The sequence below is a fragment of the Trachypithecus francoisi genome, unplaced genomic scaffold (assembly GCF_009764315.1).
Source record: "Trachypithecus francoisi isolate TF-2019V2 unplaced genomic scaffold, Tfra_2.0 Lachesis_group15, whole genome shotgun sequence".
In the NCBI taxonomy this organism is placed as follows: Eukaryota; Metazoa; Chordata; class Mammalia; order Primates; family Cercopithecidae; genus Trachypithecus; species Trachypithecus francoisi.
Genome location: NW_022681460.1, coordinates 51,675,035 through 51,698,101, shown reverse-complemented (window position 1 = coordinate 51,698,101; position 23,067 = coordinate 51,675,035). Strand labels below are relative to the sequence as shown.

The 23,067-nt window shown below is 44.6% G+C and overlaps 1 protein-coding gene across 17 annotated transcripts in view; it reads left to right on the top strand.

Annotated features, from left to right (window-relative positions):
* Nucleotides 1–23,067, top strand: part of SCML4 (Scm polycomb group protein like 4) — a 135,734-nt gene that overhangs the window by 103,407 nt on the left and 9,260 nt on the right. For 11 of the 17 annotated variants that reach the window (XM_033234764.1, XM_033234772.1, XM_033234774.1 and 8 more), the window contains 2 exons: nt 2,602–2,784; nt 13,754–14,044. In XM_033234764.1, the coding sequence (XP_033090655.1) occupies nt 2,602–2,784; nt 13,754–14,044 (474 nt within the window). Of the gene's footprint in view, nt 1–2,601; nt 2,785–7,635; nt 7,660–13,753; nt 14,045–23,067 lie in introns of those variants that run through there. The other 6 variants (XM_033234769.1, XM_033234780.1, XM_033234778.1 and 3 more) reach the window with 4 other exon arrangements.

The window sequence follows — 23,067 nt, the reverse complement described above, 5'->3', positions numbered from 1 at the left end:
GAGGAAGTTATTTACGCAATAACTATTAACCAGTGAGCGAATGTTCCAATTAAGTTGTTTTAATTGCCCAAGTTATCCTCAATATGAACTATTATAATATTGAGTCATGTTGACCCCTTTGATAAAATTTTGGTAGAAAGTAACTGTATTCAAACAAACAAAAAAAGAAGTGAACACTCTTCTTGCCTAAATCACAAATTATTTTGTGGATTAAAGATGCCAGCACCTGAGACTTGAGGAGCAGAATGATGCTGGCAGTAAACCCTTTATAGACTTTCTACTGTTTAGGGGTGTGGAGGAGAAAAACAGCCTGAAAAAAAGAGGTCAAATGGACTCCTTCTTCCTAGAAGGCTGACCCCAGGAATCCTCTGAAAGACACCCCTACCTCTACCCTATGCCCTCTCTTCAAATGACAAAATCGACTGGAAATCTCCTGTGTTCCAAGAGGCGAACAGTCCTTCATGTGGCACCCCCCCTCCTCGATTCTCCGTTAGCCATTAGAACTGGCCAGATGGCGGGGGGTCTCCCGGTCTCTCTGTCAAACAGTTGTGTTTGTGTCCACTGCAGAAGACGTTCTGTGTTTCTGGTGAACCTGTCCAAAGAGGCTCCTGCCTCTGACAGAAGAGTAGGTCTGGGGGATGGGCCAGGCATCTAAATAGATCCAAGGGGTTGGAAACCAAGTTCTCTGATTTACACCTCAGAATAGTGGAAGCACAAGGACTGGTGGAAACAAAGGGACAGGGTATGTGAGATGCAGCCATTCGAGGCCTCCAGGACCTACACTGGTTGTGTTAGAGACCCCTTTTGGTTGTTCCCCTGGACTGCAACCCTGAGCCCCCGTGGCGGACCCTAAGGCACTACTCTCTGCAGACTACCCCACCATTATCTGTTGTCCATGCATGAGAACTAGGGTTAGAATGGCAAACCATGCCAAGAGGAGCTGAAGCAGCTTGGGAAACCAGTAGGCTTCTTTTTTTTTTTTTTTTTTTTTTTTTTTTTGAGACGGAGTCTCGCTCTGTAGCCCAGGCTGGAGTGCAGTGGCCGGATCTCAGCTCACTGCAAGCTCCGCCTCCCGGGTTTACGCCATTCTCCTGCCTCAGCCTCCCAAGTAGCTGGGACTACAGGCGCCCGCCAATTCGCCCGGCTAGTTTTTTGTATTTTTTAGTAGAGACGGGGTTTCGCCGTGTTAGCTAGGTTGGTCTCGATCTCCTGACCTCGCGATCCACCCATCTCGGCCTCCCAAAGTGAAACCAGTAGGCTTCTAAGATGAACTTCATGAACTCTCTCCTAATAGTGGCTGCTTTCTGGGTTTCATTCATAAGCAACAAATCCTTTGCTAAAAAAACTACAACAAACAAACATAAACTCCCTGGCAGAGAAGTGGGCAGATATTCTGTACCAGATATATCCTAGCTACTGCTGAGTTAATAATGACAACTTCCAATCTGGACATGCAGAATCAAGAGGAATGAAATAGCTTCCCTTTTTCTGTCCACATCAGTTATCTTTTGCTGTGTAATAAATTACCCCCAACACTTAGGGGCTTAAAATAACACTTACGGTCTCACAGCTTCTGTGGGTCAGGGGGCCAGGTGTAGCCTGGACCACAGACCCTCTGGTTCTGAATCTCTCACAAGGCTGCATCTCAGACCTCAACTAGGGTAGGATCCACTTTTCCAGCTTTTTCACACGGTTGTCAGCAGGACTCGGTTTCCCTTGAGCTGTTGGTTTGTTGCCAGATGGGTCCCTTTGCAGAGCATCTCACAGCACAGCAACTTGCTCCACTAGAGTGAGCAATGCTAGGAGTGCTATGAACCTCTCTCAAAGTTGAGCTGTCCATTTAGAAAGGAAACTTACAAGGTGTCCTCTATTCCAGGAACTTCAGCATTTTTCTGATTAAGGACCACTTTTAATTTCCCCAAGGTTCTACAAAAGACCAAAAAAGTGTGGGGGCTGTGGAGGAAACAGCGTGACCACAGGAAGTCCCACCCACTTCACCTCCCCCAGGTCTCGGGAATTCTCATAAGCTTGGCGTGGAGGTTTGGCAAAGCTGCAAGATCGCACGGAGGGTGGTATGGAACCTGCTCTCCTCCTGAGAGCACAGAAAGGGCACTCATTATCCCAAACAGATGACTTTGGTCAAAAATGCCTTTGGTCAAAATTTCCAAAGGAGGAAATCAACGCCTAGGCTTAGAACAAAGTCTTAAGCAAACCGGAAACATCTGAGAGGATTAAAGAAGTTCAGGTGTCAGGCATTAAAATTATGGTTGGTTGTTTGCTGCGCATCTCATTAGGGGAGAAAAAATAGAAATGTACTTAAATGGACCAGAGGGGAGTCATAAGGTTGATTCTCAGGGCTGAGTGATCTGAACTGCAGAGACAACCTTAGAGAAAAAATCCATACTGGCCAGAGACTGAGTTAATGGAAAATTTAATTGAAGCGAATGAATGCTCAGCCTCATAGGTAGTACGGCCCTGTGCCCTTTGAACCAGAAACGCTGGGCCAGGAGGCCACAGAGGGCCCTAAGGGAAAACTCCCTTATCTGCAAGAACAAGGGGCGGGACTGAGTTTGAGAAAAGAAAATCTGCAAACCTCCACAGGAGCCTCAGTGAAAGGCTGCATGCAGGGGAGGAAACCTTCGGTTTCGGTCACCAGGAAGTCCCTTAGAGATTCACAGCAGAAGGCCCCTCTGCATCCCACAGCACCAAGCACGTGCTGGAAACCGGCGGTCCCCCAGAGGAGAGCGGGAGAGGCTGCCGGGTGGCGGAGACACAACCACCAAGGTAGGCACGGAAGCACCTGTGTCTGGGCTCTGAGTAAAAGAGGTGCAGCTGGCACAAGCACCTGCTACTGCTTCCTGCGCTTTCTCCCTCCTGCCCCTCTCCTTGCAGGTCTCCTTATCCTGAACTCTCTAGGTGATGGCATCTGGCTAAGCAAAGAGGGGTAGCTGCTCCACAGCTCTACAAATCTGCCAGCTGCACTCCTGCCCTTTCCGGTCTGGGTTTCAGGGCTGGGGATCTCTGATGCTGTCTTCTCTGTCAGCAAGCCGAGCCAAACCATTCACACGCGGAGCCCGCAGGACACTGACCATAGCCTGGGCAGGGTGTGTGTAGCCGGCGGGGCCGGGCAGACCTGCAAAGGGGTCAGGCGATCGATCCTGAGCAAGGCCAGGGCTCCCAGTCTGGAGGAAGGTGGCCGTGCTGATTGTGGAAAGCACTCACTCTGCAGCTGCTCCCTCAACTGGGAAGACTGATGTGGGAAGTGGGAGGTGAGAGAGAGAGAGAAAGACAGACAGAACTGTTTAGCAATGACAAAGAGTAGTGTCTAAGACTAGATGTTTTGGTTCTTATTGCCTGAACAGGTATTATGTGAGAATAATTTTACATAGTGGAATTGTGTTTCAGGACTTCATTTGGTTAGCGAATCCAAGTGAAATGCCAGTTTAATTTTTAAAAATAAAATCAATAGTCCGAGCCCACTGGGCTGTAAGTAGTTAGGTCTTATGTCCTAAGTGAGGAGAGAGCTGACACTTGGTCAGGAGCATCTATAGTTTTATACACAAGGTCTGTTTTCCCCCTCCCTGCCACTCTGCTTTGGGACTTTCTCTTTCTCTCTCTGGCTCGTGGCTTTCTCCTGCACCTCTTTCTCTTTCTGCTTCTCTCTTTGGAGGTTCTCTGTATTCCAGGGGCTCACACCTGACCCTCCGGGCCTGCAGCAGAAATGGGCTGCACCGGAGTGTCCTAGAAGCCATGAATACAGGTCATTCCCCAACCCCATCTCTACCCCAGGCTTCAGCAGTGGGCAGGGAGCCAGGGAGGAATCCACACACTCTGGACTCAGAACCCTGAAGCTTTGTTCCCTAAACCAGAAGACTTAGGCACAGTTCAGATTCTTCTGCAAACAGGTATCCCTTGAGGCTTGACTGGGTTTACACGCCTCTAGAGTGTTCTTTGGCCTCACTAATAGGCTTAATACACAGTGGCTGGAGGGAACCATAGTCCACAAGCAGGTTTAGAGATGGTGAAAAAGGACCATCAGTCTGTCCTGAAAGCTCCCAGGACACTAAACCTTGAAAATGTGGCAGATTTCTTTGATCGGGCCACATGTGCGTTTTCCTTTCTATTTAAGCATGCTCTTGTGACTGTGCAAAAGGCAGATTGTTCTTTTTTTCTGGAGGAAAAGATTTAACTATTCTTAAATGGCAACATTAGTCTCTTGGCTGGACACAGAGGGTTACAGAAGTGTGTAAAAAGTCACTCATTTACCTTGCTTTGTTTAGCTGGCATTCTCCACTGCAATTAAATGGCCTCACATAGGCTGGGTGGGAGCCTCTTGTTGATGAGTGGTGCCAGGGTGACAAGACAGCTTCTTTCAGGTGGAAAAGGATTTTGTACAGACACAGGAGGAAAAGACCATGAGTGCCTTCACCTGTGACTGCGGTCTGCCAGAAGTCTGTGTGCGGGAGTTAGATCCTCCAACAGGTCGGCTGGCCCCATCTTGTGTTTGCTCACCAGTCAGCCACAAAGGCGCTTGAAAAGTGGGGGTTCCCTCTCCAAGTACAGACTTGGTCCTTTCTTTTTACTAACTTTAAATATTGGATTTAGGTAACAAGCATATATCACAGTTCAGTTGAATTCTTAAACTCCTAGAAGTTCTGCATACCTAGAATTCATCTGCCTGCATGTTGGATGACCTAACGTGTTGGATAGTATAAAGAGTATATGTCCAGCAGTCTTGTGTTTTAACTGAAGCAAGAGGGATTTAGGCTAGATGTAAGGAGGAAATTTTAGGCAACGAGATTCATAGCACAATGGCCTCACTCTGAAGGAGATTGTAAAATCTCTTTGGGGAAGCTTTCAAATAAGAGACTCAGTTATCTACTGTCGTTTCTTTTCTAGACAACACCCTGCCTGAAGAGATAGGTTGGGGCTAGCTCAATGCATTCCAAATATTAATTTACTACCTTCACAATTTCTACTGTGTCTGAGTAACACTTATAGAACTGTCTACTCAAGATATTCCTTTACATTAACTCTTTTAACCTTAGCAATTAGTCAGCTTAAGCATTCATCCTATGTCAGTGAAATCATTGTTTGATGTGCTAATTGTATGTCATGGATGTACACTGAAATACATGACAATAAAAAAAATTTACTAATTGTTGTAGGCTGAATTGTGTATGTTCAAATTCTAGGGTATCTGGAATCTTTTTTGGATATGGGATCTTATTTGGAAATAGGATCTTTGCAGATGTACTCAAGTTAAAGGGAAGTCATACTGAATTAGGGCTCTAATCCCATGACTGGTGTCTTTAGAAGAAGGAAATTTGGACACAGATTGTGACACACAGGGAGAACACCACAGTGGTGTCTGTGGCCACAGACACAGTGCTCCATCACAGTGGAGATTGGAGCACTGTGTCTCCAACCAAGGAACTCCAAAGATTGTTGGCCACCAGCGGAGGCTAGAGAGAGGCCAGGAGGGATTCTCCCCTAGAGTCCTGAGAGGGAGCTGGGTCCTGTGGACACCTTGATTTCAGACTGGTAGACTCCAGAACTATGGCAGAATAAATTTCTGTTGTTTTAAACCATCCGGTTTGTTAGTTTCTGCAATCCTAGGTAGTGAATACATCCATGTGGTTCCCTGTCCCGCCAGTGGGACGCATTTAACATTTAGGGAAATGCTGGGCCGGGTGCTTGTGAATGTCCTCTTCCTTCCTGCCACCAAATGATGAGGGCCATCAATGCATCTGTCACTTTTGTGCTTAGCCATGATGTGTCAGAAAACCCCTCTATAGAAAAGTGAGGAAAATGCAGTTTCAATCGGGTTTGAACAGATCCATTTTATCAATTCTGGAAGCCACTGCAGTGTGTGCATCTGAACGTGCTGTTCACTCGCAGCCACTTTGCAGAGCCACAGCTGGGGCTTGGTGATTTGTCTTGACAGTCGTCTACCTGGGCAGACTTTGGAACCACCAGCACATCCTTTGCCTGGGTAGAAGGTATTGCTTGATGCCCTCCGAAGCCTGTTTCCCCTTCTGATTAATTCATTTGGATCATAGCCCAGAGGTTAGCTTTTATTACCTTTGGTCTCACCCATGGGCATCAGTAGTTTATATTTATTTATTTATTTATTTATTTATTTATTTATTTATTTATTTATTTATTTTTGAGATGGAGTTTTGCTCTTGTTGCCCAGGCTGAAGTACAGTGGCGTGATCTTGGCTCACTGCAACCTTCACCTCCTGGGTTCAAGGGATTTTACTGCCTCAGCCTCCCAAGTAGCTGGGATTACAGGTGCCCGCCACAACGCTCAGCTAATTTTGTATTTTTAGTTGAGATGGTTTTCACCATGTTGGCCAGACTGGTCTCGAACTCCTGACCTCCGGTGATCTGCCCACCTTGGCCTCCCAAAGTGCTGGTATTACAGGTGTGAGCCACTGTGCCTGGCCACCGTCAACAGTTTTTAAACCCATTCAGTGCATGTTCCCTTGTTCCCCATTACCACACTTTGTGGATAAGGGATCTGCCATCTGCATTTGTATTTTCCGACTATAGTGCCAATCAGTGAATTATCTGCATTCTCTACCTTAGACTATCAGAACTATGTAGGCATATTTAATTTAGACTTAAAGTATTTCGTAAACAGGATACTGTTTTTATTAAATCTTTTTTCATTGTTTATCACAAATCTACATAAAGAATTTATATGTAAGCTCTTTATAATATCAATTTTAATGAGTCTTCTGTGTAACGGCAGCCTTACAGCTACCATTGGCTCAAATGTTTACTCAATAAATATTTATCAAGCACTTCCTCTATTCCAGGCATCATGCCAGATACTGCATGTAAGCACCTGACATGTGGGACACAAAAAGGATTGGTATCCCAGACTATGAGAACTTTCTAGCGAAAGGAATGTAATGGCAGCCTTACTGCTTACTAGCTTTAGATTGTAGATAGTAGAAAGTTAATGCTCAGAACACGTGAGTTTTCCTTTCCCTCACTCCATTCAGAAAGCAGCCTAGTATATAGCTCCATAGCCAGCTCCTTTTTAGAATCTGCCTTCTGATGGCTTCTGAACCAGAGGGAGGAGATGCAGTGAGACCATCCAGGCAAAAAGGTAGCATTCCAGCATCCTGAAGACATCTCGCAGCACTTCATTAGCGGCACAGCATTCGGCACAGGGCATGCATACCCTTCGGCTGCTTAGGTTATGTGTGTCCTGGTGGCCAATGTGGTGTTTGTTACACCTGACTGCATATAATTCTTGAGAATATGTTCATAGCCTCATCTGAAAAGCACTGAACTTCTGCAAATGTCTTTTTTTAAGAAAAATCTTTATTGAGATATAATTCGTATATCATACAATCCACCATTTAAGGTCCCATTCAGTGACTTTTAGTATATAGCTATGCGCAGCTATCAGCACAGTCAATTGCAGAATACTTTTATCAACTTAAAGAAACTTCCCACATACCCTTTAGCTATCACCCACCCCCATACCCCAACCCCAATCCCTAAGCAACCACGAATCTACTTTCTGTCTGTACAGATTTGCCTTTCCTGGACATTTTATATAAATAGAATCATTTGACATGTGGTCTTTTGTGGCTGGATTCTTTTACTTCGCGTAGTGTTTCAAGGACCATTCACACTGTAACAGGTATCAGTACTTCATTCCTTTTCATGCACAAATAATATTTTGTTGTATGGATATAAAACATTTTAAAAATTCATTCATTCATTGAAAGCCACTTGAGTTTCTTCCACTTTTTAGCTATTATGAATAATGCTGCTGTAAACATTCATTCACAGATTTTTATGTAGACATTTGTTTTCGTTTCTTTTTAGTACATACCTAGGAGTATAATTGCTGGTTCTTACGATAATTCTGCTTTAAGCATTTGAGGAAGTACCAGGCTGTTTCCCAAAGCGGTTGAACCATTTTCTATTCCCACCAGCAGAGTGTGGGGGTTCTAATTTCTCTAGGGTATCACCAACACTTCTTATCTGACTCTTTGATTATCACCTTCCTAGTGGGTGTGAAGTGGTGACTCATTGTGGTTTTGATTTGATTCAACTCATGATGTGGATCAGCTTTCATGTGCCTACTGGCCACTTGTATATCTTTTTAAAGAAATGTTTATTCAAGTCCTTTATTCATTTTAAAATCAGGTTGTCTTTTTACTTTTTATTGAACTAGAATAATTCTTCTTTTTTAAATTCTTTTGAGACAAAGTCTCGCTCTGTCGCCCAGCCTGGAGTGCAGTGGTGCCATCTCGGCTCACTGCAAGCTCCGCCTCCCGGGTTCATGCCATTCTCCTGCCTCAGCCTCCTGAGTAGCTGGGACTACAGGCGCCCACCACCACGCCCAGCTAAATTTTGTATTTTTAGTAGAGACGGGGTTTCACCGTGTTAGCCAGGATGGTCTCGATCTCCTGACCTCGTGATCCACCTGCATCAGCCTCCCAAAGTGTTGGTATTACAGGCATGAGCCACCGCACCCATCCAAGCTAGAATAATTCTTAATACAGTCTAGTCCCTTATACAGGTTAGTTGTGTAAGTCTAGTCCATTTTACAAGATATACAAGTCCCTGATCAAGTATATAATTTTCAGGTATTTTCCCCCAATTTGTGAGTTGTCTTTTCACTTTCTTGATGGTGTTTTTGTTTGTTTGTTTGTTTGTTTGTTTGTTTTGAGACCAGATCTTGCTCCATTGCCCAGGCTGGAGTGCAGTGGCGTGATCTTGGCTCACTGCAACCTCTGCCCCCCAGGTTCAAGCAATTCTCATGCCTCAGCCTCCCAAGTAGCTGGGATTACAGGCTCGCATCACCACGCCCAGCTAATTTTTGTGTTTTTAGTAGAGACGGGGTTTCACTATGTTGGCCAAGGAGTGTCGAACTCCTCATGTGATCCACCCACCTCTGCCTCCCAAAGTGCTGGGATTACAGGCATGATCCACCGTGCCCAGTGCAAAAGTGCAAAAGTTTTTAATTTTGATGAAGTCTAATTTATTTTATTATTTTATTGCTTGTGTTTTTGGTGTCAAATCTAAGAATATTTTGCCAAATCCAAGATCACAAAGATTTACCCCCTATGTTTCTTTCTAAGGGTTTTATAGTTTTTGCTCTTAAATTTATGTTTTTTATTCATTTTGAGTTAATTTTTATATATGGTGTGAGTAAGGGTTTTGCTTTAGTCTTTTACATGTGGATATCCAGTTGTCCTAGCACCATTTGCTAAAAAGACTTCTTTCTTCCATTGAATGGTCTTGGCACCCTTGTGGAAATCAGCTGAACATATACACATGGATTTGTTTCTGGACTCTGAATTCTGTTTCATTCATCTGTATACCCATCCAAATGCCAGAACCACACTGTCTTTTTTCCCTCTCCAATGGCATTGGCTTTATTTTTTTAAAACAATTTTTTAAATCAATGCGTAATAGATGTATGTAGTTTTAGGGTACATGTGATCTTTTGATACATTCATATAATTTGTAAACATCAAATTAGTGTACTTGGGACATCCATCGCCTTAAATATTTGTCTTGATGGTATAACCATTTGAATTATTCTCTTCTAGCTATTTTGAAATGTTTAATAGATTGTTGTAAACTATAGTCATTCAAGTGATTTCTCAAACTCTTAGGTCTTATTTCTTCTGTAAAACCATATATTTGTACCTTTAATCAACTTCTCTTCATCCCCACTGACCTCTGCCCTTCCTGGCTTCTGGTAACCACCAATCTACTCCCTATCTTCATGAGATCCACTTTTTTAGCTCCCACATATCGGTGAGAACATGTGATATTTGTCTTTCTGTGCCTGGCTTATTTCATTTAACATAATGAGCTCCCACATTGTCTTGATTATTGTTGCTTTGTACTAAATTTGGAATCAGGAAGTGTGAGCCTTCTACTTTGTTTTTGTTTTTCATGATGGCTTTGGCTATTCTGTGTCCCTTGCAATTCCATATGAGTTCTGGAATTAGCTTGTTATTTTCTCACAGAGAAATCAGTGAAGATTCTGACAGGGATTGTGCTGAATCTATAGATAAATTTGAGGGGAACTGCCATCCTGAAAATAAGCCTTCTGATCTATGAACATGAGATTTTTTTCCATTTAGTTATATCTTCTTTAATTTCTTTCAACAATGTTTTGTAGTTTTCAGAGTTTGTTTGAACTTTTGTTATATTCCTTAGTATTTTATTTTATTCTTTTTCATACTATTATAAATGGAATTATTCTCAATTTTATTTTCTAACTGTTAATTGCAAATGTGTAGAAATACAATTGATTTTTGCACATTGATCTTGTATCCTTCAACCTTGCTGAACTATTTATTAGTTCCAACAGTGTTTTAAGTGGATTCCTTAAGATTTCGTACACACCAGAGATAGTTTCACTTCTTCCTTCCTAATCTAGATGGCTTTTCTTTTCCTTAACGTAACTGCTCTGGCTGGAACCTCTAGTACAATGTTAATAGAAGTAGCTGGAATGGACCATCTCTTTTTGTTTCTGATCTTGGGGGACAGCATCCAGTCTTTGACCATTAGCCATGATGTTACCTATAGTTTTTTTGCAGATACCCTTTGTCGGATTGAGGAAATTCCCTTCTATCCCTAGTTTGTTGAGTGATTTTATCATAAAAGCGTATTGGATTTTGTCAAATGTTTTCTGCATCTGTTAAGGTGATTGTGTGATCTCCGTTTTATTATTCTATCCATATGGTGTATTACGTTAATTGATTTGTGAATGTTAAATCAGGCTTGCATTCCTGGGATAAATCCTAGTTGGTCATGGTGTATATGTCTTTTCATACATTGCTGGGTTCAGTTTTGCCAGTTTTTGTTGAGGATTTCTGCATTCATGTGAATAACAGATATTGGTCTGTAGTTTTCTTATGATGTGTCTGTCTGGTTTTGGTATAAGGGTAATCCTGTCTTCGTAGAAGTATTTGCCATAGAAGTCGTGAAGTATTCCACCCCCTTCTATTTTTCGGAAGAATTTGTAAAGAATTAGTATTATTTTTTCTTTAAATGTTTGGTAGAATTCAACCATGAAGTTATCCAGGCTCGGGCTTTCTTTGTGGGTAGTTTTCTGATTACTAATTCAATCCTTTTACTTCTTACAGGTCTACTCAGATTGTCTTTTTCTTCTTGAGTCAGTTTTAGTGGTTTGCTCATTTTATCTAAGTTATCTAATTTACTGGCATAAAATTGTTTATAGAACAGATGGTTCCCTACTTAAGATGATTTGACTTAATGATTTTTCACTTTACGATGGTGTGAAAGTGATACACATTCAGTGAAAACCACACTTCAAGTATCTATACAACAATTCTGTTTTTCACTTTCAGTAAGTATTCAGTAAATTACATGAGATATTCAATACTTTATCGTAAAATTGGCTTTGTGTTAGATGATTTTGTCCAACTCTAGGCTAATGTAAGTGTTCTGAGCATGTTTGAGGTCAGGTAGGCTAAGCTATAATGTGTGGTAGATTAGGTATGCTAAATGCATTTTCAACTTATGATATTTTTAACTTATGATAAATTTGTTGGGATATAACCCTATTGTAAGCAAAGAGCATCCATCTGTATTTCTTAATCTTTTTCAATTTCTGTAAGGTTGGTAGTAATTTCAGGTTTTCATTTATGATTCTAGTAATTTGAATCCTCTCTCTTTCCTTCTTTATTTTTTATTTTTATTTTTTGTCAATCTAGCTAAAGGCTTGCAATTTTGTGGATTCTTTTTCCAAAGAAGGAGCTTTTGGTTTTATTGATTTCTTCTATTGTTTTTTAAAATTCTCTATTGAAATAATTTTTGCTCAAATCTTTATTTCCTTCTTTGCTTTAAGTTTTTTTTCCAGTGTCTTATGATAAATTAGGCTATTCATTTGAGATCTTTCTTCCTTTAACAGAAGTATTTACAGCTCTAAATTTACCTCTAACCACTACTTTAGCTGTATCCCATCTGCAAAGACTTTTATTTCCAGTCAAGCTCCACATCCATCCCCAACTAAGAGAAGATCTGCTAGCTCCCCTAATAAAATCAAGTCTTAATCTTCAATGCCTACATTATGGAAGAATCCATGCATGGAGAAGGCATCTGATCTTGTGGCCTCAAGTTTGTTTTTCATTGCCAATCATGGAGGATCCATTGGTTTTTGTTGCTGTTGTTTTGCTTTGTTTTTTTGCTGATTGCATTTTCTGTGGGCATACCAAGATCTGTTTTGATGGTGTCTAATATACAGATAATTATTGCTGGGGATAGGTAGACATGATCTTGTCCTGGTGGGAGGGACTAGAATAGTTTCCTTCTTTCTATCACCATAATTTCTCTGGACTTCCCCCACCCCCCCAAAAAAAAAACTCCATGTAAAAATAATAAAACAAACAAAAAACCCACCATTTGGCCACAGGTATAGCTCACAGGGAGTTCAACAGGCTCAATGTTGAGATTTAAAAGTATAGGACTATAATCCCAGCACTTTGGGAGGCCGAGGCAGATGGATCACTTGAGGTCAGGAGTTCGAGACCAGCGTGGCCAACATGGTGAAACCCCATCTCTACTAAAAATACAAAAAGTAGCCGGGCATGGTGGTTCCAGCTACTCTTGGGAGTCTGAAGCAGGAAAATCACTTAAACCCGAGAGGTGGTGGTTGCAGTGAGCCGAGATCGCACCACTGCACTCCAGCCTGGGTGACAGACTGATTGATTGAAACTCCATCTCAAAAAAAAAAAAAAAAAAATACAGTAAGTCCTGGTTTACCTAAGAGGCACTGATGATGAGGTTGGCAGACTTTCTAAGTCCTCTCCCCCGCTGCACTCTAGCTTGGCTCTTTAGCTCTCCTGTGAAGGGCTTGGGGAGGATTGAGGGGCTGTCCAGATTGACACTTGCGTCGCTGCTTATTAGCCGTGGAGGAGGACGGCCTCCCTCATGTGTATCAGGACTAAAGGTGTGGGGAGAAAGCACTGTGGCACCTGGGCCACCACCCAGGCCACACAGTCATCTCTCCTGACTCTGGAACATTGTGACTCTTGCTTGATCTCTCCCAGGAGTCCTGTGCCAGGTGAGGGGAGCTGTCCTGGTGGGCGAGCAAGAGCAGGGAGTACAGGGAGATTCTGAGAAGCCAGCAGAGACTGTGAGGGCAGAGCCACTGTGGAAGAAGGTCTTTGATCTGGGCTTATTCTTTTCTTTTTTCTTTTTTTGAGGTGGAGTTTTGCTCTGCAACCTCCGCCTCCCAGGTTCAAGCGATTCTCCTGCCTGAGCCTCCCGAGTAGCTGGGATTACAGGTGCCTGCCACCACATCTGGCTAATTTTTTGTATTTTTAATAGAGACGGAGTTTCATCATGTTGGCCAGACTGGTCTTGAACTCCTAACCTCAGGTGATCCACCTGTCTAGGCCTCCCAAAGTTTAGGGATTACAGGCGGGAGCCACCATACCTGGCCCGATTTGGGCTTATTCTTAAGTCATCAATGGCCAAAATATCAATTTTCCTCTAAGCATGGAGGAGCACACCTCCTAATTCCTAATCCAATATGCTCCTGCGGGCGAGGCAGCTCTCAGCCTGCTGACAGGTATGCTATTTGGAATTATGTTGTGGGATTAATTTCTCCTCTCTCCATCCTCACAGATACTGGGGACTGTGTTGGCAGGACAGGGTTTGCCAAGACGGATGGTCTGGTAGCTTCCTGAACTGCTCTCTGATATCTGCTTCTCTGTACTGCCTTCTTGCTTAGCCAAGACAGTCACCACTGAAGAGTACCTGGTGAACCCCGTGGGCATGAACCGCTACGGTATGGACCCCTCCGCCTCCACCTTTAACCACAGGGGCTCCTTGCCCCCCTCCTCCTCGCTGTACTGCAAGAGGCAGAACTCTGGAGACAGCCACCTTGGGGGAGGTCCTGCTGCCACCGCTGGTGGTCCCCGCACCAGCCCCATGTCTTCTGGTGGCCCCTCGGCACCTGGGCTGAGGCCCCCAGCCTCCAGTCCCAAGAGAAATGCAACCTCTCTTGAAGGAAACAGATGTGGTAATGTAATGCATGCATCAGATTCCCGCTGACACAGCATCCCTTGCCCTCACCCGGGGAGTACAGCACCTGGGGAAGGGGGAGTGTGGCTGTTTAAACATGGGACTGCTGGGAGATCAGAAATTTCCACAAGCCCTTTCATGGATTCTTGAGGTTCTCAAAAACAGCCAGACTCAACCTTTGGTAAGCAAAGAAAACCATGTATTAGGGTAGGCTAGGCCACAGGATACATAGACTCCAAAATGTACATAGGCTCAAATACCATAGAAATTTTTGTTCAAGAGCCGAAGGCGAATGTTCCTGATTCATGGATGCATCTCAATTTAGGGACACAGGCTCCATCTATTTTGTGGCTCTGCCACCCTCTACAGCCTTCAGGCTCCATGCATTTGGGGACTAGAAAGGGAAAGAAGGGATGGAGAAGGTACAAGCACTTCCCTGCAGTCTGAGAGTGATGCTCATTACTTCCACTCACATCTCATTAGCAAAAGCTGGTCATTTTGCCACACTTAACTATAAGGGACCCTGGGAGCTGTAGGTTAGCTCTGCCCAGGAAAAAGGAGAACCAGACCTTGGTAAAGAATTGTCTCTTGCATAGCAGGTGTCACTTTCAGCATACTAATACGTGGGCAGAGGCAGAGGTAGGCAGAATTCCCCCAGTGCTGGTTGTAATGCCACTTCTGTCTTGTCCACTAAAGAAAGCTTGTTGGACTGAGATCTACAGACTCACTATAAAGGATAAAGGATTAAAGTAATAGCTTGAAGGCCCTTCTGATTGATGTTTTAAAAAATAATTTTCAAGCTTCAGTATTTTGATAGTGCATAAAGGCCATAGAGTATAGTAGGTAATCACTGGGACTTCAGCCAGACAGCCAGGGCTGAGATGCTGGATCTGCTGCTTCCTGCCTGCCTTTTGCAAGTCTTAACTTACCTGTGCTTCGGTTTTCTCACCTATACAATTGCAACAATAATAATGGCAGCACCTGCCTCATAGGATTGTTGGGAGGATTAAATGAGTTCATACATGCATTTAGTATGAGGATTAGGTTGTAATAAGAGCTCAATAAATGTTAGTAGTTACAGCATAGATCTTTTTAACACATCCCTTAACAGATCACAGCCCATCAGCTCCACAGCTGAGAACTGCTGACGAAAGAAGGCCCCAGGCCAAGGAGTCTGGGAGTCTTCATCTTGCCACCCTGTAGCCCCTCAGTGGGCAGGCTCTCTTCTGTGGCAAGCCACATTTCTCCCCTGAGCCCAGGACCCTTCCACCAGTGACCCCAACAAGCTGCACACATGAGCTATTTTGTATGATTCAAGACCCTCCACACATTCCCTTCCAAGAGCCTCATCCAACCCAGATGAGTGTGGCCCTGACCAGCTTCCCCTGGCCAAGGAGGTGAGAAGGGGCCCCTTGCTGGAGAGCTGTTGAGGGGTAAAGCACAGATTCTGTCTCCACGGCAGCTCTTGTCAAATGTAGAGATACCCTGCAGGCCACTTTCCAACACTATCACACAGGACCATAAGCCAGGCAGATTAAGTGAGCAGAGCCCTGTTTTCCAAAGGAGAGCAACATTGTTCCATCTGATTCCTAAGAACAAGAGAAAGGGACATGATCTGGCACAAACCAACACTGTAAAGTAATCCAGGGGCAGCCTTGATTTCATAGGTTTGTCCCCAGTGTTAGCATAATATCTGGCATGTGGTAGGTGTTCAATAAACATGCGTCATGTCTGTGTCCTCATGGTGTCCCCTTGTCTTGTCAAAACACTCATCCTTATGTCCCTCTGGCGTTTAAATGTCTCTTTCTCTCATCCTCTTCTCCTCAGCCCGATTCCCCTTTTCTCAGGGTGGTGATCACAGGACACCATGCTGATTGAATTGACTCATCATCCCAGAGTGTCCCACTTTTTAAAAAGGAGATATTTACTCTCTCCCATGCACGTTGGTACAATTTCAGTCCTATGTCTTAAATGCAGGATTTCCAGCAGTAAGAGGGAGGCATGATTTGGTTGGAGAGAACTATCACTCACTCGACAACAGTCTGCCCTGTTCAGTCCAACTGGTGACCCAGGGCCAGGGAATCCAGGGCTCTTCAGATGGCCTCAGCATAGCTTCCTTCCCCCAGCCCCTCATGCCTCCTTCAAGTTGAGCCCTAGGATGTCCTCCTGTCCTTTACTTTCATCCCCATCCCAGCCCTTTGTTCTCCTGTGTATGAGTTTGTTCTCACGCTGCTAATAAAGACATACCTGAGACTGGGTAATTTATAAAGGAAAGAGGTTTAATGGACTCATAGTTCCACATGGCTGGGGAGGCCTCACAATCATGGCAGAAGGCAAGGAGGAGCAAAGCCAAGTCTTACATGGTGACAGGTAAGAGGGCTTGTGCAGGGGAACTCCCCTTTATAAGACCATCAGATGTCATGAGACTTACTCACTACCACAGGAACAGTATGGGGAAAACCGACACCATGATTCAATTATCTCCACCTGGCTCCATCCTTGACACATGGGGATTATTACAATTCAAGGTGAGATTTGGATGGGGACACAGAGCTAACTCATATCATCCTGGAATCAGGCCCTGACAGTCTGAGTAATCTTGCCAGACAACTGGCCAAGGGGCAGCCCAGACCCTTCCTCAGGCTCTAGCTCTGAGAAGGCCCCTCTACTGGAGCCTAGTTGCACCCCAGGAGAGGTCCCCTAGCTCAGACCCTTCTGCCTCTCAGGGTCTGGGATGAGATCAGAGAAACAGAGTCCACCAGTGCCTGCTGCCTTTCATCCCAAGAACATCAATAACTGTACCCTGAATACTGGCTGTCTTTTTAATAACTTAGAGGTATTAGAACCAGCCAGGCATGGTGGCTCATGCCTGTAATCCCACCACTTTGGGAGGCCAAGGTGGGCGGATCACTTGAGATCAGGAGTTCGAGACCAGCCTGACCAACATGGTGAAACCCTGTCTCTACTAAATATACAAAAATGAGCTGGGCGTGGTGGTGCATGCCTGTAATACCAGTTACTTGGGAGGCTGAGGCAAGAGAATCACTTGAACCTGGGAGGTGGAGGTTGCAGTGAGCAGAGATTGCGCCACTGCACTCCAGCCTGGGTAACAGAGCTAGGCTCTGTCTCAAAAAAGAAAGAAAGAAAGAAAGAAATATTAGAGAGAACTTTGCCCGAGACCCTGAAATCCAGTTGTCCATAATCAGCAGGACCCCCACCATGAGACTGTGGGATGTTTAAAATCACAAAGCCACCTAACCTCTTTAGAGAAAACCTGCTACATGATGTATCAGTTACAGTTCACTGTTGAGCCTTTGTGATACATTGAAGAAAAATGAAATTATTCATCCTTTGTATGTCTATTAACACTTTAATTCCCCAAGGATTTCTTTTAACCAGTGCCTTCTTCAGGGTGCTAATTATAACTGCAGGTACCAGAAACAGCCAGTCAGACAGGCACATTCTCAGCAGTGAGACAGAGGAAGTGGGTGGGGAGAAGATGGAAGGAAGGATAGCACCAGTGTCTCTGAAAGAGGTTTCCATTTCTGCTTACATTTCATTGACCAAAGTTTAGTCACATGGCCACTTGCTGCAAGGGATGCTGGGAAATGTGGTTTTCATTCCCAGCAACTGTGATTCCAGATGGAAATTAGGGCTGCTATTACAGAGGAAGAAGTGCAAAATAACGCTGAGTAGGCAATGGGAAGTCGGATCAGAAATGCTCACTCCCTCCTTTTCCCTCCCACGGCACTTTGTTTCCTCATCTGTAGTTCTTACTCTAACGCGTCCTAGAGAAGGGAACAGACCCTCAGCTTTGTGAAGTCTCTTATTCATATTTGAGCCCCCCACAGCCCCGGCAAAGGGGGGCTTGTTTGAGGCCTGTATCAAACTGTTATTTATTGAACACCTACATTCAAGGAGGCCAGACACTTTCCACACATTGTTCATGGTTTATTATAAGTTATATGTTTCGGATTTAATATTTATAAAAAGATATCAGTATATTTGATTTAAAGGAAAAGAAAAAGAGGTTCAAGAGAAGGGAAATCAAGTGTTGAGCCAGGATCTGACTTCAATGGTCTCCAAAGCTTGTGTCTTTCAAAACAACCCCAGGGGTTTTCAAATCATGCCTGATGACTTTCAAGGTTCTAAGAGGTGGAGAAGACGGAACAAGAGCAGACAGGACTCCAGGTGCCCTCCCTCTCTTGAAGCAGGGCCTTTTCACATTTGCAGAGTGGGGTTCTATATGTGCTTTGCCTAAACAAAATTTGTACAGCTAAAAATGTTTGGAAACGATGGAGATAAAAACCGTGCTGACTTGAGTGGCAGGATGTTAAAGTGGGAGAGAAACCACCAGCGTCCTCACCCATTTCTCACCTAACTGTCAGCCTGGTGCCCACTGTGGATCCCCCCATACCCCACCCTCCTACCCAAATGACTGTTCAATATTGCTCTGAAGTTCCATCCCAAGTAAAAGCAGTTGTCATCGAAAAAACCATACCTCTTTAAGAGAGTTTGATCCAAGTCATAAACCATGGAAGAGACTTAGAAATGGCCTTTTCCCCATGGTACTAATCAAAATGGTTTAAAACCACAGAAGCCAGAAAACTGCATGAGGCTGCAGGCAGAAGGGTGGGTATTGATGACATGACAAACTCCTCGGCCTTCTCTCTCTGGCGGTACTTACCTTTGGCTTCCTGCAGTCGTGGTCTATCACATCTATCTCTGCTGCCAGTGGGCTCTGAGGGGTTGTATTCACAGGGCCCATTTTCCTGGTGTCTGCTGATGCTCTGGTGAAAGTTTGAGAGCTCTTCCTTGTCTCTCATCCAATATATAATCACCAAGAGCTATAAAGAGGTTTTGGATAACAAAAGCTTCCTGACTTGGGCATTTAACAAGACACACTGTAGAATTCCCAACCACAACTAGGTCCAAGATTCAGAATCAAGAAATGAAGTCAATCTGATAGTGCTATTACAACCCAAATGCTTCCTGTGGTTGGATTTTTATTTGATAGGGCCTGGCATTGGGTGAGGGATGGAGACAATTTAGCTAGAAAAAGAAGAGTGAAAACAGCATTCTATGTGAGGAGGTGAAGTGGACAAAACATGGCAAGAGCTCATTAATTAAAGAGTTTGTGCAGGGCTGGGTGCAGTGGCTCACACCTGTAATCCCAGCACTTTGGGAGGCAGAGGTGGGTGGATCATCTGAGGTCAGGAGTTCAAGACCAGTCCAGTCAACATGGTGAAACCTGTCCCTACTAAAAAATACAAAAATTAGCTGAGTGTGGTGGCACATGAAGGTAATCCCAGCTACTCGGGAGGCTGAGGTTCGAGAATCACTTGAACCCGGGAGGTGGAGATTGCAATGAGCCGAGATCACGCGACTGCACTCCAGCCTGGGTGACAGAGCGAGACTTCATCTAAAAAAAAAAAAAAGGGTTTGTGCAGGGACACTAGGGAAACCATGCTGGGAAGTTTGGGATCCATGTCAAGCAGATGGGACTTTGCTCTGCAGTAACTGTAAGCCAGACATTTCTGAACCGGGGAGTGAGCTGGTGGCCCTGGGATTTAGGAAAACAAATCTACTGACCACTTATGGAATGACATCATCATCATAAGAAGAACAGTAACGACCTAATGAGTAATCCTGTTTAATGCTTTACAACATTATGCCATTTAATCCTTGCAACAGCTCAGCAAGGTGTTTTATAGAGGAGGCAACGAAGATTCAGGGTTTGGTTGGTCCTAGCCAGCAGAGACTTCCTGGGCACAGTGTGCCGGGGGCTCTTCTCACATCTGAGGACAGAGCTGTGAATAAGATGGACACTGGCCCTGTTCTCTGAGGGTTTGCAACTCCAGGGAGACAAATGTCAACAAATTATTACACAAATTTCATTACAGTTGTGATGATTGCTGTCAGGGAAAAGTGTGGATGCTGTGGGAGAATCAGATGGGGAGGGAGGGGCTGAGCCTACCCTTAGGAGTCAGGAAAGGCTTCCCAGAGAAGGGACAGTGGAGCTGGCTGGAATAAGCAGGAAGAAAGACAACCAGGGAGGGTCAGTGGGGACGAGGGGTAGCTGGAGGCTTCCCAGCAAACGTCACAGTGCTTGCCAGGAGGTCACAGTGTCTTCTGGTGGCCAAGAAGGAATCTAGCTCAGCTCAGCTTGGCTTCAAGCCCACCGTCTCTCCTTGTTTCTAGAGACACGCTCCCTCCTCACACAGGCAGGCCAGCTGGTCTCAAATAATTAAAAGAAAAATCTGATTAAACTCTAAGGATTGGGTGGGCTCTCTTCCCTCTCATCTCTGTCACCTCATGGCATCTTGAAAACTAGATAGAGTGAGTGGCGCTTGCCTATAATCCCAGCTACTCGGGAGGCTGAGGCAGGAGAATCACTTGGACCTGGGAGGCAGAGGTTGCAGTGAGCCAAGATCACCCTACTACACTCCAGCCTGGGCAACAGATAGAAATAATGAAAAACAGCACTGTTTCAAGCCACATAATTTTGCCATAATTGTGGGCTAGCCTGGGCACCTCACACATTTGATATGGCATTGTATCTAGAAAGGAAGCATCTAGCGGGAGCAGGTCACTTGGAGATGCCGAGAATAGATCCCCCTCCCCTGCCCCTCACCAACCCCGGCCCTCCCAACCCAGCTGCAGCTGCCAGAAACCAAGAGGGCCTGGGCAGCTCACAGGCAGCCTGAGGACACAGGGGTCCCTGTTGGAGACAATGACCTTCCTGTCTTTGAGATTCTTAAGGTCAGCCTCCAGCCCTGAGCCACATTCTCTTGATTCTTAAAATATTCTTAAGAAGCAAAAAATAATATTCACAATTTATGGATGAAAACAATGAGGTCCGTAGAGAATGATCAGAGCCCGGGAGGGACAGGAAGCCTGGCCATGGCTGCACTTGTGTTTTGCATGTGGACACACTGATGCAGCCTTCAGCTGTGGGAGGAGGTGACTCCCTTCGTGTGAACAGCCTGAGGTGGGAGGGGTTACACAGCGTTATAAGGGGCTGGCAGGGGCTTAGAGATCAAGCCTTTTTATTTTACAGCAGAGAAGCAGAGAGTTGATCACATGGCTGGTGGGTGGCAGGGGTTTCTGACTCCCAGCTCGCTGCTCATTCCGCTCCTCCACATGACTCTGTTGTTAGCTAAAGAGTTTCTCCTGAATTATGAATGAGTGAAAGGAAATTACGTATGTATGGATGTGCTCATGGGCATGTGTAAGGCAGAGAGAGATTCACAGAGAGTATGCAAGTACCTGTGCTGTGAAAATCGGGATTGCTTTGAAACACTGACTCGTAGTCATCCTTGCTCTGGTAAGTGTGAGTTCAGCTTTAGAAACAAGCATATTTAATCCATTCATAACTGAGTTTCACTTTTCACATGCCTCTGGCAGCCCCCAGGGAATGACAAGACCAAGCACAATGTCCTCCTGGTTGGAGAACTCTGCCTGCTCACCAAGTTGTCTGGCCAGTACTTCTTGGCATGCTCTGTCTGCTTAGGAGCAAGACTTTTCCACATCCATCATGTCTTACTGTTGACCTATCACATCTGCCTGCCCCAGCTGCAGCAGGCTCCACCCATCTGTCTTCCTAACATCTTCACCACAGCTGGAGAGGGAGTGGCTAGTGTATTTATCATTTTTGTGAGCACAGACCACTGTGAGGCTCTGCAAACCTGCCACTGGAAAGTTCCATTTGTCTTCCTTTCTAAAGCAAATCTATGTGCTTTGGATCAGGAGCAGCTCCCAAGGTGTGACTTAGGCTGCCTGCTGCCCTCTGTCTTGTATGACTAAAAGGTCCCCTAAGAAACATGCCCGAGCCAGGCCCCTGCTGCCTCCGCTCCATCCTGGAAAAGTGAAAAGTGCCCACAGCAAGCACCAGGTACCAGGAACAGAGCCCACTTTGCCATCTCAGATATCTCTTTCCTTCCACAGCAATTGCCCTGAGAGCCTTCTCCTTGAAGACAAACCAGCCACCTGGCTCAGCCCTTCAACACTGTTTTTGGAGATCCCTGACCTAGCTCAAAGGACTGTAGGTTCCTGTGAATGATCCTGTTAATTGGTCTGGGTTTTCCTCCCCTTCCTGTCAAATGCAGGAAATTAGATTTGACCTCTGCTCTGATCACTCTAAAATTATTCTTGGCACTGAAGACTTCCAGCCTTTGTAATCAGAGCATCTATTATCACCCTGATTAACGCCGATGTTCTGATGGGGCGGGATCCAAAGGCAGTGTGATTTCCATGATTCCTCGTCCCCATGTTGAGTGCAGATGTCTTTAAATGGAGTGAAATCATCTTTAATAAGCATGGATCAGCATTCAGATGGCTCCAGGGTGCATTAACAGATTCCCAGAAAAATGCCCCATGCCAAACCACCTTATGGGACCCTTCCAGGTCCCATGAGGAAGAGGCAGGGAAAATCTCAAAGTCAATCCAATTATCAGCCAAACCATTACGTGTTTAGGACAGACGCAGAAATGTGATGCTGTATTTTCCTCAGTGCTAATGGAGCAACATGCACGTCTCAGGCACATTAAAAAGAGGAAGGAGAGAGAGACAGCAGAAAGCCACTGTGCCCTGAGATCTAAAGAAGGGAAATAAAGTGAAGCCTTCTCAACCTCTAACTAGAATTCTGTAGGAATTCTACAGAATTCATTGTTCAGATACTTGACTCTTTTCTAGCCTTAAAATAGAAGTAAAGATTACACACACAGGCTTTTGTATAAGTTACCTAGACTGTGTCTACAGAGTATATTGATTCATCTCACATTTATCAAGCCCATATTTATAAACACAGTCATGCATCACTCAATGGGATACATTCTGGGAAACGCATCCTTAGGTGATTTCAATGTTGTGTGAAAATCATAGGTTGTACTTGCACAAACCTAGATAGTATAGTCTACTATACACCTAGGCAGTGTGGCATAGCCTATTGCTTTTAGGCTACAAACCTGTACAGCATGTTACTGTACTGAATACTGTAGGAAATTGCAACACAAATCACTA